This window comes from Telopea speciosissima, chromosome 5, assembly GCF_018873765.1.
Source record: "Telopea speciosissima isolate NSW1024214 ecotype Mountain lineage chromosome 5, Tspe_v1, whole genome shotgun sequence".
NCBI lineage: Eukaryota > Viridiplantae > Streptophyta > Magnoliopsida > Proteales > Proteaceae > Telopea > Telopea speciosissima.
In genome coordinates this window covers 35,063,176-35,080,608 of record NC_057920.1, presented here as the reverse complement: position 1 = coordinate 35,080,608, position 17,433 = coordinate 35,063,176, and the positions used below count along the sequence as shown (strand labels likewise).

At 40.9% G+C, this 17,433-nt stretch overlaps 1 protein-coding gene across 1 annotated transcript; it reads left to right on the top strand.

Moving 5' to 3' along the window:
* Positions 1-16,628: 16,628 nt before the first annotated feature.
* LOC122662950 (BAHD acyltransferase DCR-like) lies at positions 16,629-17,138 on the top strand. The gene has a single exon (XM_043858656.1). The coding sequence runs from the start codon at positions 16,629-16,631 to the stop codon at positions 17,136-17,138; it is 510 nt and encodes a 169-aa protein (XP_043714591.1).
* The last annotated feature ends 295 nt before the right edge of the window (positions 17,139-17,433 follow it).

Sequence of the window (17,433 nt, the reverse complement as noted above, 5' to 3'; positions counted from 1 at the left end):
ATGCTTTTGATTTGATAAAGCATTGTTGTATTAATCTAGACTGTACTTAGATTAGTACAAGGACCCTCTCATCCTTAAGAGATTGAAAGGATACTCTTGTCCTGGAACTAAGATTGTAAGGATCCTCTTATCCTGTTAAAAAGAGTTGTAAATGTGTCATTTCCCCACCTATTGTATTGAAAGGGAAATACTAGTGGAATTCTCTCAAGGTTGAGAGGAGTGGATGTAGGCTAAGTTAGCCGAACCACTATAAATCTTGTGCCTCATTTACTTTTGCTTTTTATATTTAATATAAGTGTGCAACCAATCGAAAAAGAGGCAAAATCCACTAGTGGTAACCTATTCACCCCCCTCTAGGTTACCCAACAATTGGTATCAGAGAAGGAGCTCAAAACTAAGACCATATTGTCTTTATATTGTGCTAAAAACGATCCATGGCATCATCATCATCTACACACCAAATTGAGGGGCTCAACACTTCTAGGCCACCATACTTTGATGGTGAAGGATTTGCCTACTGGAAGTGTAGGTTCAAAAATTATGTGTGTGCTCATGATATTGATGTATGGACTGTGATTGAGGAAGGTCCCTTCCAAATCACAAAAGAAGTTGGAGGAAGAATTGTACCTAAGGAGAAATCCGAATGGACACCATCGGATAAAACACACATACAACAAAACTACAAAGCTATTGCATTCCTACAATGTGCTCTTAGTGAAAAAGAATTCAATAGAACTAGTATGTGTAACACAGCTAAGGAGATGTTTGATACTCTTGTGGTTACCTATGAAGGAACATCACAAGTTAAACAACTCAAGATTGACAAACTTGTTCATGAATATGAATTGTTTAAAATGCTTGATGATGAAAGTATTTCTAACATGTTTACTAGGTTTACTAATATTGTTAACAAGTTGAAAAGCTTAGGAAAGGAATACACCAAAGCGGAGAATGTAAAGAAGATCTTGAGATCACTACCCTCCAAGTGGAGACCAATGGTGACCGCCATCAAACAAGCAAAAGATCTAGAGGTTCTACACATGGATGAATTGATGGGTACTCTACAAACCCATGAAGTTGAACTCCTTGAAGATGATAAAGTCATAGAAGTAAAAGAACCAAGGAGAAAGTCCATCGCACTCAAGACCTCTTGCGAATCCGAAGAAGAAGAAAGCGATGAAGAGGATATAGAGAAAGAAATCTCTCTAATCACAAGGAAGTTCCAAAAATTCCTAAGAAAGAGAGGAGGAAGATTCTACAAAGGACAACCATCAAAAGAAAACAAAGGTAAAACATACACAAAGGAAAAACCTTTCAATACTAACAAGGACATTGTGTGTTATGAATGTAGAAAGCCCGGACACTTCAAAACCGAGTGCCCCAAGCTAAAAGGAAAGGAAAGCAGAAAGAAAAAGGCTTGCACCGCCGAGATATCATGGGATTCAAGTGATAGTGAAGAAGAAAATAATGAATCCGATGAAGAGACCGTCAACTTGGCACTAATGGCTCACAACAATGATGATGACGAGGTAAACTCTCCCTATCATAGCTCATTGTCAATTTGCAATGATGATTTAGAATATGAAGAACTTCAAGAGGCCTTTGAAGAACTTTATAATGTAAGTCTCCAAGAGGAAGCTTCTAAAAAGGCCTTAGAAAAAGAAGTAGCCAATCTTCTACACAAAATTGATGAGTTGACTTCACATGCACACAACCTAGAAGAAGAAAATAAGAATCTAACCTCCACATTGCACACCTTTACTAAGGGTCAAAAGACCTTAGATACATTATTAAGAAATCCACAAAAGAGACCTCAAAATAAAGAAGGTCTAGGCTATGATGGTAAAAGACCACATCAAGCCAAAGGAAAGGGAAAGATGAGAACTCCAAGATGGAGAAAATCAAACCAAGGCCAAACCTCACATCCCATTGTATGTGAAAAATGTCATTTACCCGGGCATGAAACTTGCATCGGTGCTTATATTGATGGTAAGGTGATATATAAAGAACCGGATACAAAAAGGAAGCATCATGCATTCTACTATACTTCTCAAAAGAGGACCAACAAACCTCAAAGAGAATTTGTGCCCCAACGGCCATAAAGACAATATCCCAAGCCTAAGCCATTTCAACCATATAGGCAAAATGCTTCATATATGCCATATGCACCCCAAAGACCTCAAAATCACTATAGACCAAACACATACACTAGGCCCTATGATCACCAAAGGGCCTACATCAACAATAAGTCTTACACATCACAAAATTACTATGTTCCATATAGACACTATGAATTTCAAGGGCCAAGAAGAACCCAAAGATCATATGGACATCGAAAACCTACATCTATCACACCTACAATATAAAGTCAAAATTCTAGAAGAGCTTGGATACCTAAGGGTATGATCGATCCTAACCTCAATGGACCCATGAGATTATAGGGACCAACATATAATTGATTGCTTTTATAGGTATGCTTGAAGAGCAATGAAGCAATTGAATGGTATATTGATAGTGGATGCTCCAAGCATATGACGGCCAACCCCAATCTATTCACCAAGCTAAACAAGTACAATGGAGGAATGGTGACATTTGGGGACAATAGCAAAGGAAAAATCATTGGCATCGGTGAAATCACCATTGGAGGTACAATCATATCCAATGTATGCCTAGTTGACAATTTAAAGTATAATTTGCTTAGTGTGAGTCAACTATGTAATATAGGATATAGTGTCATTTTCAAAACCTCTCATTGCTTAGTAAAAAATTCAAATGATAAGACTATCTTGAAGGGAATTAGGAAAAATAATATCTATATCTGCTTATTGGATGAAGCAAATTCTAGTAATACATGTCTTGTGACAAATGATGTTGATCCCTACCTATGGCATAGAAAACTAGGACATGTTAATGTAAAAGTGATTAAGACCATTGCATCTAAGAATTTAGTTAGAAACTTACCCAAACTCAAATTTGGAAAAGACCATGTATGTGATGCTTGTCAAAGAGGAAAACAAACCAAGGTATCTCATAAATCAAAAAATGAAGTGTCTACCACTAGACCCTTAGAACTACTACACTTGGACTTGTTTGGACCTATTACTACACCTAGCCTAGGCGGTTCAAGATACACCTTTGTAATAGTTGATGATTTCTCTCGCTTCACATGGACTCTATTTTTAAAACATAAAGATGAAGCCTTTGATGAATTTGCATCTCTATGTAAGAGAATACAAAACCAAAAGGGATATCTCATAACAACCATTAGAAGTGATCATGGAAGAGAATTTGACAATCTCAATCAATTTGGGAGTTATTGCAGTAAACAAGGCATAACCCATAACTTCTCCGCTCCTAGAACACCTCAATCCAATGGGGTGGTTGAAAGAAAGAATAGATCACTCCAAGAGACCGCTAGAACAATGATAAATGAATACTCTCTTCCAAAATATTTTTGGGCCGAAGCGGTCAATACGGCTTGCTATGTGTTAAATCGTGTATTAATTAGACCTATATTACTCAAAACACCCTATGAACTCTATCATAATAAACTACCTAAAGTTGATTACTTTAAAGTGTTTGGGTGTATATGCTATATATTGAATACTAAGGATAACTTAGAAAAATTTGATGCTAAAGCCGATGATGGCATTTTCCTTGGATACTCTTCAAATAGTCGAGCCTATAGAGTCTTCAATAAGAAAAGCTTGATTATTGAAGAATCAATGAATATAAAATTTGATGAATCTCTTCCTAAAGATAGAAACAAGCCATTGGTTGATGATGATGATACACTTGTTGAGATTAGGGAGAACATAGAAAATTTCTCTCTAAGAGAACCCGAAGACCAACCAAAGGATCTACCCAAAGAGGTTAGACCTTGGAAAGACCATCCCTTGGATCATGTCATTGGAGACTTAGACAAAGGAATCCAAACTAGATCTAAAACTCAAGACATTTGCAACAATGTTGCTTTCATATCCAAAATTGAACCTAAAAACATAAAAGAAGCATTGGAAGATAGTGATTGGATAGTAGCTATGCAAGAAGAGCTCCATCAATTTGAAAGAAATAATGTTTGGGAGCTTGTCCCAAAACCCAAGAATCATTCTATTATAGGAGCCAATGGGTGTTTAGAAACAAACTTGATGAAGATGGATCAATCATTAGAAACAAGGCTAGATTAGTTGCCAAAGGATATAATCAACAAGAAGGGATAGATTTTGATGAAACCTATGCACCGGTAGCAAGACTGGAATCTATTAGAATGCTACTTGCTTTTGCATGTCATAAAAATTTTAAGCTATGTCAAATGGATGTCAAAAGTGCTTTTTTAAATGGCTTTATCATGGAGGAAGTATATGTTGCACAACCTCCCGGATTTGAGGATACACAATATCCGGATCACGTCTTCAAACTTAACAAAGCTCTCTATGGACTCAAACAAGCTCCTAGAGCTTGGTATGAGAGATTGAATGAATTCCTAATCCAAAGTGGATTTCAAATGGGTAAGGTTGATACAACCTTGTTTGTGAAACATAAAGGAAAAGACTCTATTATTGTGCAAATATATGTTGATGATATTATATTTGGATTCACCAATGAAAATCTTTGTGTTGAATTTAGCAAATGCATGAGTGATGAATTTGAAATGAGTTTGATGGGTGAACTTAATTTTTTCTTAGGACTTCAAATTAAGCAAACCAAAAATGGAATCTTTATATGTCAAACTAAATACACTAAAGAACTTCTCAAGAAATTTGATTTTGATGGACAAAAGTCATCTAGCACCCCCATGAGCACCTCTCTAAAGCTATCTAAAGATGAGGAAGGTACTCCCATAGACCCTACACGCTATAGAGGCATGATTGGCAGCCTTCTATATCTCACCGCTAGTAGGCCAGACATCATGTTTAGCGTGTGTGCTTGTGCTAGATTCCAAGCCAACCCAATGCAATCCCACTTTAGTGCCGTTAAAAGGATCTTTAAATATCTTAAAGGTACTACAAATGTAGGATTATGGTACCCAATGAACCAAAATTTTGATTTAATAAGCTTTTCGGATGTCGACTTTGCAGGGTGCCATCTTGATCGCAAGAGTACAAGTGGCACATGTCACTTCTTAGGATCTTGCTTGGTTTCATGGTTTAGCAAGAAACAAAACTCGTTGCTCTTTCCACTACCAAGCCGAGTACATTGCAGCCGGTAGGTGTTGTGCCCAAGTCCTTTGGATGAGGCAAACTCTCATGGACTATGGGATACATTTTAGTTCATCTCCAATTAATTGCGACAATACAAGTGCAATCAATTTAAGCAAAAATCCCATTCTCCATTCAAGAGCCAAACATATTGATATTAGGCATCACTTTCTTAGAGACAGTTCAAAAAGGGGAAATTGTTCTAAAATACATTGAAACTGAAAAACAACTTGCAGACATACTCACCAAGCCATTAAGTGAAGAGAGATTCTGCTATTTAAGGAGAGAACTCGGGATTTGCAACCCTTTTGAGTAAAGTGAAATCCTCAAAAAGCCCAAAAATCAGGTTGTTAGAGAATTCTGGGCTAAAATCCCATTAATCCCTGTTTTTGACCTGTCGGTCGACCTACACGAGTCTGTCGGTCGACCGACACGGAAAATTTCATTTTTAAACAAGAACCGAGAGGATTTTTTTCATTTCCCTCCTCTTTTGTTTGAGACCCCTCCTCTCCAAAACCCTTTTTCTCTGAACTCCAAGGCAAAACCCTGCAAAATCCCTTGAGATTTCACCAAATCCAAGCCCCAAATCACTCTTCCTACACAATCTACCCACTTCCAACCCAAAAATCTCTATTTCTCTCTATTCTCTAAAGCCCTAGGTTTCAAATGGCTCCAAAGCAAAGCAAGGGCAAGCAACCAAAGAAGAAAGCCAAAGTTGGAGAGAGCTCTGCAGCATATGACAAGTCTCTCTTCATCTCGGAAAAGCCTCCATTCTCTCGGGAAGATTTGAGAAGAGAAAGGTTGACAAGGAAAGAACGTAAGAGTTTCTCAATTTCTTGACTATGACATTGAAGAATATTTCAAATATTTGGGTTGGGAAAATACCTTAGTTTATGTTGATCCCTGCTATCCTGACCTTGCCAGACACTTTTACTGTAATCTGAGAACCCAAATAGTGGATGATAGGCTTGCCATCACATCCCTAGTAAAGGGTGTTCCCATCATGTTCACTTATGAAGATCTAGGAGAGATCATGGGAATTCCCACATTAGGAGATATGAGCTATCTTCCTCCCAAAGGGGATGCCAAAACCTTTATGAATGTTGATGAAATTTATGGTGCCATCATGAAAGACTATGTTGGGTTTGAACCAACTGTTAAAGCTATGAAACTTCATGAACTACCCAGGATGATCAGCTTCATTGTCAGCTACAACATCTTGCCCAAAGGAGGCCATAGAGACCAAGTCAATCCCTTTCAAGCCTACATTACTTGGTGTCTTGTCACTGCCAATCCTATCAATCTTCCATATGTGATTATGAAGACCATGGAATACTGTGCAGTACCTCATTATAGGGGAAACCTTCCATATGGCAGACTCATAACTGCCATCCTTAAGTTCCATGAAGTGGATCTCTCTGGGGAATCCATTGACCCCAAGATGATTGACATCGACTCATCCACCATCAAGAAGATGAAGCTGGGATTTGTTGCGGCTCCTCCCTCACACCAAGCCCGAAGGAAGCGAGCTACCCAACATGTCACAGGTGACGAAGCAGAGTCACAAGAAGAGGACGACAGTGAGGATGAAGACTATGTTGGTGAACCCTCAGGGGACTATGTCACCAGAGAAGAATTTTCAAGTTTTCGCCAACAACTTGACACCCGCCTGAAGGGCTTTGATGATCACTTCACCTCTCTCCACAAAGATCAAGAAGAGATTCTTCGCATCCAACAGGAGAACTAAGTGATCTTACAGCGTCTCAATCTGCATTTCTTTCCTCCTCCTCCACAGTAGAGATAGTTGACATCATATTAGCACTCTTGATCTGTACTGTTATGGCATACTTTTAAAACATGGAACTTCTATTTTGAAGCATGTGATGCTTTTAAAATTAACACTTTATTGGGCTTCATATTATTTGCTCTCTGTTCTTCTAACCATGCAGGAAGTCATTTTCTTAGGGGGAGCCACCCTAAGATTGTTTTTGCTTGTTCATGCTCTACACCTCCTTTTTGTGTTGACAAAAGGGGGAGAAGTTATTATGATTCAAATATTCATATTATGTGATAATGCATATTTATCTACATATTATGTGATAATGCATATTTATCTTTACCTTGAATTATGATTCAAATAATCATATGATGTATGATAATGCATATTCATCTTGAGTTACATGCCCACATGAATAATGCATATATTTATCTTGAATTGCATACATACATGAGTAATGCATATTTTGAATCACATGTTTGTCATCATCAAAAAGGGGGAGATTGTTGGAAAACACATTCCTCCATAAACTAATTTTGATGATAACAAACATTAAGATTAATACTAATATTCCAATCTTTAAGCAAGCTTCATAGTCGACGTTGGAAGCATCAAGCATCCAGGAAAGACTTGATCAACGGAGCTCACAATGAAGAGTTAAGGAAAAGAAGAAATTTGAAGATTGAGGAACATCTTCTAAAGGAAGCCAAGAATTAACAAGACAAAGACTCTCCAAGAAGATTCAAGTGCAATAGAACACATTTCACTACATGTGCATATCACATTGCACACACATTGCATTCACATGTAAGAGACCCTAGGAGGAACTCATTCCCATGCCCTAGACTCAAGAAACATGGCCATTAAAGTGTTAGACAAAAACCTATGAAGTCTCCAAGCAAGCTGGACCAAAAATCCCCTTGACAGACAATCAAAAAAATAGGATAACGTACGTCGGTCGACCTCGGACTCATCGGTCGACCTCGAGTAATATAAAAATACAGACCTGTTTCCAGTAGCCTGTCGGTTGCAACCGACAGATCTATCGGTCGATCGACACTTGTAGGTCGATCCATAGGTTGACAGACAATCGACCTACAGCCCCAAACTTGGGCTTAACGGCTAGTTTTCAACGGCTAGTTTTTTGATGGTCGACCGACAACTTTATAGGTCGACCGACAGTCTAAAAATATGACAGTTTTATATCCGTTGGAGAACAAACAAACTCCAACTTTTGGCTTTATAAAACACATCCAAACAAGGAACAAAACACATCTTTTTGATAGAAAAAGTGCATAGTACATTTGAAAAAGTACAAAAGTGAGAATTTGTCATTGAGCTAAATTATTCAATTCAAGCTCTTCAAAGAGATATTACCAAGCTCTTAACTCTCCACTCTCTCCAACTCATGCCATCAAGGAGAGTCATCTAGGAGACTCAAGGTGCATCACTCTCATTCATATCATTGAGCACCATCACTCAAAGGGTAAAAGTGTCACTACTCTTTGATAGGTATTTATACCAAACTTCTATTGTATTTACTTGTTTATGCTTTTGATTTGATAAAGCATTGTTGTATTAATCTAGACTGTACTTAGATTAGTACAAGGACCCTCTCATCCTTAAGAGATTGAAAGGATACTCTTGTCCTGGAACTAAGATTGTAAGGATCCTCTTATCCTATTAAAAAGAGTTGTAAAGGTGTCATTTCCCCACCTATTATATTGAAAGGGAAATACTAGTGGAATTCTCTCAAGGTTGAGAGGAGTGGATGTAGGCTAAGTTAGCCGAACCACTATAAATCTTGTGCCTCATTTATTTCTGCTTTTTATATTTAATATAAGTGTGCAACCAATCGAAAAAGAGGCAAAATCCACTAGTGGTAACCTATTCACCCCCCTCTAGGTTACCCAACAGTTGGTCCATTGGGATTGAAACACGTGGATTTGGGTATAACTTCCCAGTAAGTGGGGCAGTTGTCCCTTTAATATTCTTTTTTACCTTGGAACCGTCATTTTGCCCTATAAATAGGGCTAGCATCTTCTATACTTTTGCTCCTCAAGGAGAGATGGGTTCTTCAATGTTGTCTTTTCGCTATTGTTCCGTAGAGACTCTGCGCTTCTTATGGTGTTTTGGTTTCTGTTGCTTTCTAAGGTGCATAGGTTGCATGTTTTTTAAGGTTTATCTTCTTAGAAGCATTACTTTCGGCTTTAATCTTCAATCGACATTTCTCATCACGGCTTCGATCCTCAATTGACACGTAGTGTCCTTTGGGTTGACGGGCCGTGATGGTACCTCTCTGTGTGTCTTCCTTTTGCCAACTCTTTGGAGAAGGAAGGTTGCATCAGAGAGGTGGAGAGTCTTCAGGAGACTGCTTGCCGACGACCTTCACTGTTAATGTATTTGGTGAGCAGTGGTGTGGATCTGTCAGTGTGCTAGAGGACCCAAAGGCCGTTATTCTCCCTAGTCCTCTTTTGGCTCCTTACTTCTGGTGGCTTGAGAGGAGTAGAAATAGGGCTATTTTGGTGCTTTAGCGTGCTGATGGTGAATCCCATTTGGCAAAGGTGTCTCCTCTTGATTCTCAGGGTTACTCTGGAGCAGCTGGTCCTCTTGATCATTTTGAAGTTGTTGTGTATGCTACCCCTGTCTCACACTTCGTAATCCACGGTGCTCAAGTTTCATCAGCCTTCTTCTGCTCGGGAGCACGGAGACGGCTTTCTCCTGGCGGTGTGGCTATTCAATTAGTTTGCCACATTTTCTCCTCGGGTGAACTGGTCTCGAACCCGAGCATAACTTCATCGGGACACTTGTAAACCTTACTGTGTACTTGTTTTTGAGAAATGTAATTGCTTTGTAAGCTTGTACTTGCATACTTGTTCCAGTGTACTAAATACTTAATAAAAGAATTTTGTTATCCGAGCAATCTTCTTGGTATATTTGTACCTTTCTGTATGCGCAGCCTTATATTCTTGTAGAGTGTTTTCTTCTGTAATCAGACGATTAGCTTCCTTTCGTTTATGGAATCCTCCTTGTAGTGTAACTCGTCGTTATGTCTGGTTGACCATCATCCTTGCTTTGGGGAAAACGCCTCTATGGTGCTAATTACCATTATGGTCAGGTGACCATCATTCTCTTTGGGGAAATGCCCCTATGGTGCAACTCATCATTATGGTTGAGTGACCATCCTTTTTTTTGGGGAAACACCCCTTTGATGCAACTCACCATTATAGTCGGGTGACCATCATTTTCTTTGGGGAAATGCCCCTATGGTGCAACTCACCATTATGGTCGGGTGACCATCATTTTCTTTGGGGAAACACCCCTATGGTGCAACTCACCATTATGGTCGGGTGACCATCATTTTCTTTGGAGAAACGCCCCTATGGTGCAACTCACCATTATGGTCGGATGACCATCATTTTCTTTGGGGAAACTCCCCTATAGTGCAACTCACCATTATGTTAGTTGCTGGCACATTATTAACAAAACAATAATATCCGTAGAGAACTCTAATGCTTGCCTTCGACTTTATTGATTAATCATTGATTTTCCACAAATGACACATTTGGAGTTCAAACAACTAACAACTTTGGAATTTAATTTTGGAATTCTAACAACTGAGTACTATCAGAATTCAAACAATTGGGAACTGACCTTTATTGATAAAATTTTTGCAATTTCTTTGCATTCCAGGATCATAGTATAGGTGCCCCCTCCAGGGTCTCCAAATGATATGCTCCTGGGGCTACTTGCTTATTCTGTATGGCCCTTCCCAATTGGGTGATAACTTTCCCATGGATCTCGGGTCTGAGGCTTCTACCTTGCGTAGGACCAGTTCTCCTTGGTGGAACCTTCTGGGTTTCAACTTTGTGTTGTAGTGGCGTGCTGTCCATTGTTGGTGTACTACATTTCTTACCCGAGCTGTTTCTTGGATTTCTTCCAATCGATCTAAGTTTACTCTTAGCTCTTCATCATTAACCTCTGGGTTATATAGTTGTACCTTCAGTGAGATTTTTCCTATTTCTACTGGGAGTACTGCCTTAGTTCCATATGCCAACATGAAGGGTGTTTCTCCAGTTTCCAACCACGTGGTTGTCCGATATGCCCATAGAATGTTAGGCAGTTCTTCCACCCACAATCCTTTAGCTGTTTCCAGCTTTTTCTTGATTCCATCTAATAGGACTTTGTTCATTGCTTCTGCCAGCCTGTTGGATTGGGAATGGGCTACTGAGGTCTTTCTTAACTGAATTTCATATTGGTCACTAAATTCTTTGAATTTTTGTTCAAACTGCTTCCCATTGTTAGTAATGAGGGTTCTCGGGATTCCATACCTGTATATAACTGAATGTAGGAAGAATTTTCAGACTTTTGCTACAGTGATGGTTGCCAATGCTTTTGCTTCTACCCATTTGGTGAAATAGTCAATGGCCACTACTGCAAATTGTTTGCCTCCAGATGCTTTGGGGAAAGGTCGCAATATGTCCATTCCCCATTGGATAAAGGGCAACGGACTAGAAATTGAAGTGAGCTCAGTTGCAGGTTGACGGGTGATGGGTGCAAACTTCTGACATTTCAGGCATTTGCGAACAAAACTCAATGCTTCTTTGCAGAGATATGGCCAAAAGTATCCCTATCTAATGACTTTCTGGGCTAGTGCTATGCCCCCCAAGTGTTGTCCACAAATGCCTGTCTGTATCTCCCAAAGTACATACTCTGCTTTAGGTGGTCAGAGACATTTCAGATAAGGCATTGCAAATGCCTTCTTATATAGTGTTCCCCCTATCATCGTATATCGGGCAGCCCTCATTCTGACCTTCTTTGCTTCTTCGTTGTCGATGGGTAATATGCCCTCTTGGAGATAGTTTATTAATAGATCTATCCAACAAGGTTCCATCTCGATAGGCAATACTTCCTCGGATCATTCTATGCTCGGTGAAGTGAGTACATCTAGATACACTGTTCTTCCCAGATCTTGAAAATCTGAGGTGGCAAGCCTAGAGAAGGCATCTACAGATGTGTTCTGTGTCTGAGGTACCTGAAGTATCTCAAAATAGCTGAATTTCGTGATCAGGTCCCGTACTTTCCCCAGGTATTGGGCCATCCGTGATTCTTTAGCTTCATAGTCTCCTTTGACCTGATTGACTATTAGTTATGAATCACTGTGGACGGAGACACGTTTTACCATCAGACATTGTGCCAATTTTAATCCTATAATTAGCGCTTCATATTCAGCCCCATTATTGGTTATTTGGAATTCAAATCTCAGCACATATTATACAAGGAACCCTCCAGGGCTAGTCAGTATCAATCCGGCCCCACATCCTTGTGCATTGGAGGAACCGTCCACATGCAACATCCAATCTTCTAACCTTACTTCGGGTTCCGCTATGGTGGAGCTTTCTTCTTCAGGGAGCATGCATTCCACCACAAAATCCGCTAGAGCCTGTGCTTTGACGGCAGTTTGAGGTTTATATCGGATATGAAACTCCCCCAATTCCATGCACCAGGCCACCAACCATCCTGAATGGTCGGGTTTAGCCAGTTTCTTCTTTAAAGGTTGGTCGGTGATCACTTCAAGAGTGTAAGCTTGAAAGTATGGCCTTAATTTTTGAGCCATCGTAATCAATGCATAAGCATACTTTTCAACACTACTATATCTGGTTTTAGCATCTAGGAGGACTCTGCTGACGTAATATATCGGTTTTTGGGTTGGCCCATCTTCTCTGACTAATACTGCACTTACTACAACAGCGGAGATGGCCAGATATAGCTATAATATATCCCCTAGTTCAGGCTTGGCCAAAAGGGGCTGTTGCGCTAGATACCTCTTTAGCTCGGTAAAGGCGATATGGCATTTTTCAATCCATTCGAAGGTGAGCTTGGCCCCTTTAGTTTCCCGTTCCCTTGCTCGGTTCTTGAGAGCCTTAAAGAAGGGAAAACAGCGGTCCCCCGAGGTCGAGATGAACCTCCTGAGTGCCACTATTCTTCCTGTAAATTCTTGCAATTCCTTGACTCTTCCAGGCGGATGCATCTCAAGTATGGCCTTAATCTTTGCTGGATTTGCTTCGATCCCTCTTCTTGAGACCATGAAACCGAGGAACTTTCCCGATGTGACTCCAAAGGCGCACTTGGCTGGGATCAACCTCATCTTACTCTCTCTTAGAACCTAAAATGCCTCACCCAGATCTGTAATATGTTCTTGTGCTTTCAGGCTCTTCACAAGCATGTTATCTACATAAACTTCCACGTTTTGGCCTATTTGATGCTTGAAAAGGTAATTTATCAAGCGCTGATAGGAAGCTCCAGCATTTTTTAATCCGAAAGGCATGTGGATATAATAATATGTATCTCTCCCCGCGATAAAAGAAGTTTTCAATATATCAAGCTCATACATCCTGATCTGATTATATCCTGAATAGGCATCCATAAAAGAAAGCGTTTTATGGCCTGCTGTGGTGTCTATCAGTAAATTAATATGAGCCAAAGGGTAGTAGTCTTTAGGATAAGCTTTATTCAAATCTGTAAAATCAATACACATTCGCCATTTGGCATTTGGCTTAGGCACCATTACAACATTTGAAAGCCATTCCAGGTAGATGGCTTCCTCGATAAAGCCGACATCAAGTAGCTTGGTTATTTCCTCAATCACCTTTTCTTGTCGTTCTGGTGCAAAGGTTCTCTTCTTCTAGAACACGGGCTTGGCGTTGGGATAGACGCTGAGCCTATATTCAGCTATCTTTCTGTCTATCCCCGGCATATCAGTGGTAGACCAGGCGAACACATCTGCATTGGTTCTGAGGAAGTTTATAAGGTCGGTTTTTCTTTTGCCAGTCAGGCTGGCACCTATCTGGACGGTGCGCGTCGTGTCTCCTTCCACTATCTCCACGAGGATCAGGTCCTCAGCAGGCTCACTCTTCTCCTGGTTATCAATATCTTGGTTATCATCCAAGTGGATTAGGTTCATTTGTGACTCCTTCCCCTTGGTTCTCAAATATCCTTTATAGCAGTGACGGGCTGCAACCTGACTTCCTCGACATTCCCCAACTCCACGGTTGGTTGGGAACTTCATGACCAAGTGGGGAGTGGAAACCACTGCCTGCAGTGCGTTGAGACCAGGATGCCCCAATATTCCATTGTGTGTGGAATTCACCTTCACCACCAAGAAGTTCATCATTACGGTAGAGAGTTTGGGTTCTGTCCCCATGGTAACCAGTAGCTCAATTGATCCCTCCACCTGGACTGGAGCCCCATTGAAACCGCATAGGGGGGACTCCACCCTTTTCAGCATCTCGGGTTTCAGGAGCATCTTTTCAAAAGCATCATAGTAGAGGATGTCAGCTAAACTCCCATTGTCTATCAGGATCCTTCCAACCGTGCAGTTGGCTATAACCATCTTGATTACTAAGGCATCGTCATGGGGGATCTGAATATCTGCTAGATCTTCATCGGAGAAGGTTATGGGATAATTCATTCTCCTCCTTTTGACCGTGGCCTCGGCTTGCAATACACTCCGAGCATGCTGTTTTTGGGAATTCGAGGTTTCTCCTCCCATACCAGGCCCACCAAATATGGTAGTTATCTCCCTTAAGGGCACATTCTCGGCATGGGGCTTACCTCGGGGAAGTTCTCCTTTATCAACTCATAGGGGTGACCTTTGTTTTTCTTCTGGCTCTCGAGCACAATGATCCAGCCTGCGTTCGTTTCTTTCTTTCTTGATGAATCGACCTAGGTGCCCTCTTTGGATGAGAGCCTCAATCTCGTCTTTCAGTTGTCTACATTCTTTGATATCATGACTATGGTCTTGATGAAAGCGACAGTACTTATTCTTGTTATGCTCATGCAATGGCTTAACCATCTTGGCCGGCCACTGTAGGGTCACCTGGTCTTTGATTTCATTCAATATGTGTGCTCGGGTATGAGTCAGGGCTGTATAGTCTGGCTTGAATCCCGAATCGATGGCTTTGGGGACCTAAGCTTTCCTATCATCTTTCTTTCTTCTATCCTCTTTATCATCTCGATGGCGCTTCGCACCAGCTTCCCGGGGGGTCTCCTTATTTTCTTGGGTCTTCTTCTCAGTCTTATCTTCTTTTTCTGCTGCAAGAACTTCAGCCAAGTTGATATACTTTTTGCATCTAGAAAATAGCTCATACATGTCTCCCGATTCATCCATAATTAAGGACTTTTTCAATTCGACATCTCGGATTCCGCTACACAGCGCCTGGAACTTCACTATTGGATCCAAGTTTTGTACCTCCAGGGCTTCTTTATTGAATCTGGTAAGAAAACCCCTAATGGATTCGTCGAGGCACTGCTTTATCGCCAGAAGATTGGTGGCTGTCTTCTTCTGAACTTGGCTACTAACAAAGTGAGCCAAAAAGGCTCTCCCCAGGTCGTGAAATTGAAGAGAGAGAGTGGAGGGAGCCGGGAGAACCATTGTCGCGCCGCCCCCTTTAGGGTGGAGGGGAAAGCTTTGCACATTATAGCGTCTGAAGTGCCTTGAAAGAATAGGAGGGACTTGAAGGTTTCTAGGTGATCTTCTGGGTCTGTGGTGCCGGCATATTGCTCTATGGTTGGCATCTTGAACCCTTTTAGGAGGGGTTCGAACCACACTTCATCCGTGAATGCTAAATCTGTAGTAAAGTGAAAGTTATGGATTGGGGCTTGGTTCTTTCCCCTTATAACTTCTTGAATCTGGTCTTGGAGTTCCAAGACTTTGTCATTCAGAACTTGCTCAACCTTTGTCATGTGTGAATCTTGATTCTTGGTGTTTCCTCGTACCTCTCTATTCCTTCGTCGAGTGTTGTTTGCATTGCTATGGTTCTCGCTATATTCTGGTCAATGAGATCTTTCTTTGTTTGGCGGCGGAGGGGATATGGGTATCCCCTATAAGAGACCATGCTGCATCTCCAACATCTGCTCCATCTTGTCATCCCAGCAGGCCTGCATTGCATCGAACTGTTCCATGGTCAAGTAACGTGGGGGTTCCCCTGGGAGTCTTGGCTGGGACTCTTCCTGGCACGGCAGCTCCTCATCTTCTAGAATAAGATTCTCACCTTCCTGCCGGGAAGCAGTGGGACGGGGCAAGATTCCTCCCTGACCAGCAGTGGGAGGTCCTAGTGGAGGATTTGCTACAGCAGTGGCGACGACGGATCGAGTGATCCTAGCATGGTTTCTTGTGTTGGTCATAGTGGGATCTCTATAGGTCTTTCTTCTCCGCTTCCCATAGACGGCGCCAAATGTTGTGCAAGAATTTCTGCCGGAGAAAATCCTTACCGTAAACACAACTCTTAAGCTAACAAAGAAGAATGACAGAGAGAAGACACTGGAGTAATATATTTTCTTTATTGATCATTGAATACAATCCAATTCGTCCCCCTTGAGAGTTTAGCCTTCAATTTATATAGATGGGTTGGATCTAAAGTAACCCATTCTCCGTTGGTAGTGATCTTCCTTAGTAGTACGGTTTTTTGGTACTCTCATTCTTGATGTGGTCCTCTCCTCAATTCCGGGATTCTCGGTCCACGTGGGACTTTCCATGGGTGGTTATCTAATCATCATGGTGGGGGTTAGTTTTATAACCGTCGGGCACGTGGGATTTTCCAAGCATGCGTCCAAGTTTCATTTCTTTGTGAATCCACGTGTACGGTCATGATATGAGGTGGAAATTATGGTGTATCAGCACCAATAATAGATCAAGACTAAACCCATCATTATCACCGGACTACTTTGGAAGCTACGTTCAGGCTGTGATCACAACCACCACTGTTAGAAAACTACTCAGCCATAGAATTGGGTGGGCAGCATGGCTATTGCACGAAGCTGTGAATGGCCATACTGACAGTAAGGTCCGAGAGTGGCTGGAGGTATGGATGAAGAGTCCTTCCATTTATCCGTTAAGAAATTTTTTCGATCCTTATGGCATCATCATTGGGAGCTCACCCAGATTCAACATGTATGGGTACGACTTTGGGTGGGGAAAACCAGAAGCTATTCGAAGCGGGATTGACAACAAGTGCGATGGAAGAGTAATTTCATACCCAGGGCACCAAGGAGGAGGAAGTGTGGACTTGGAGGTGAGCCTTTTGCCAGAGTCTATGAGTGCTCTAGAGTCCGACCAAGAGTTTATAGATGCTGTGTCACCTTCCCAGCAACACCAAATGTAATGGGACTAGCAGTTTCATGTCCTTCGACTTTTGATCTGGTTGTTTGAAAAAACTCCATTGGAATGGGAGTTTCTTCTTATTTTCATTCAATGATCATAAGCAATTATAACATCAATTAATAATGTAACTATGGCAATTTATGAGAGATGTTATTAGAGATATATTAGGAATATATTAGTATTAGAATAAGAGAAGGATCTTCCATCCTTATCTCAACAGCACTTTGGATAAGTAATTAAGTTATATTAGGAATCAGTATCATAATCTTATGCAATCTTCAGTGTATCTCTTTCAA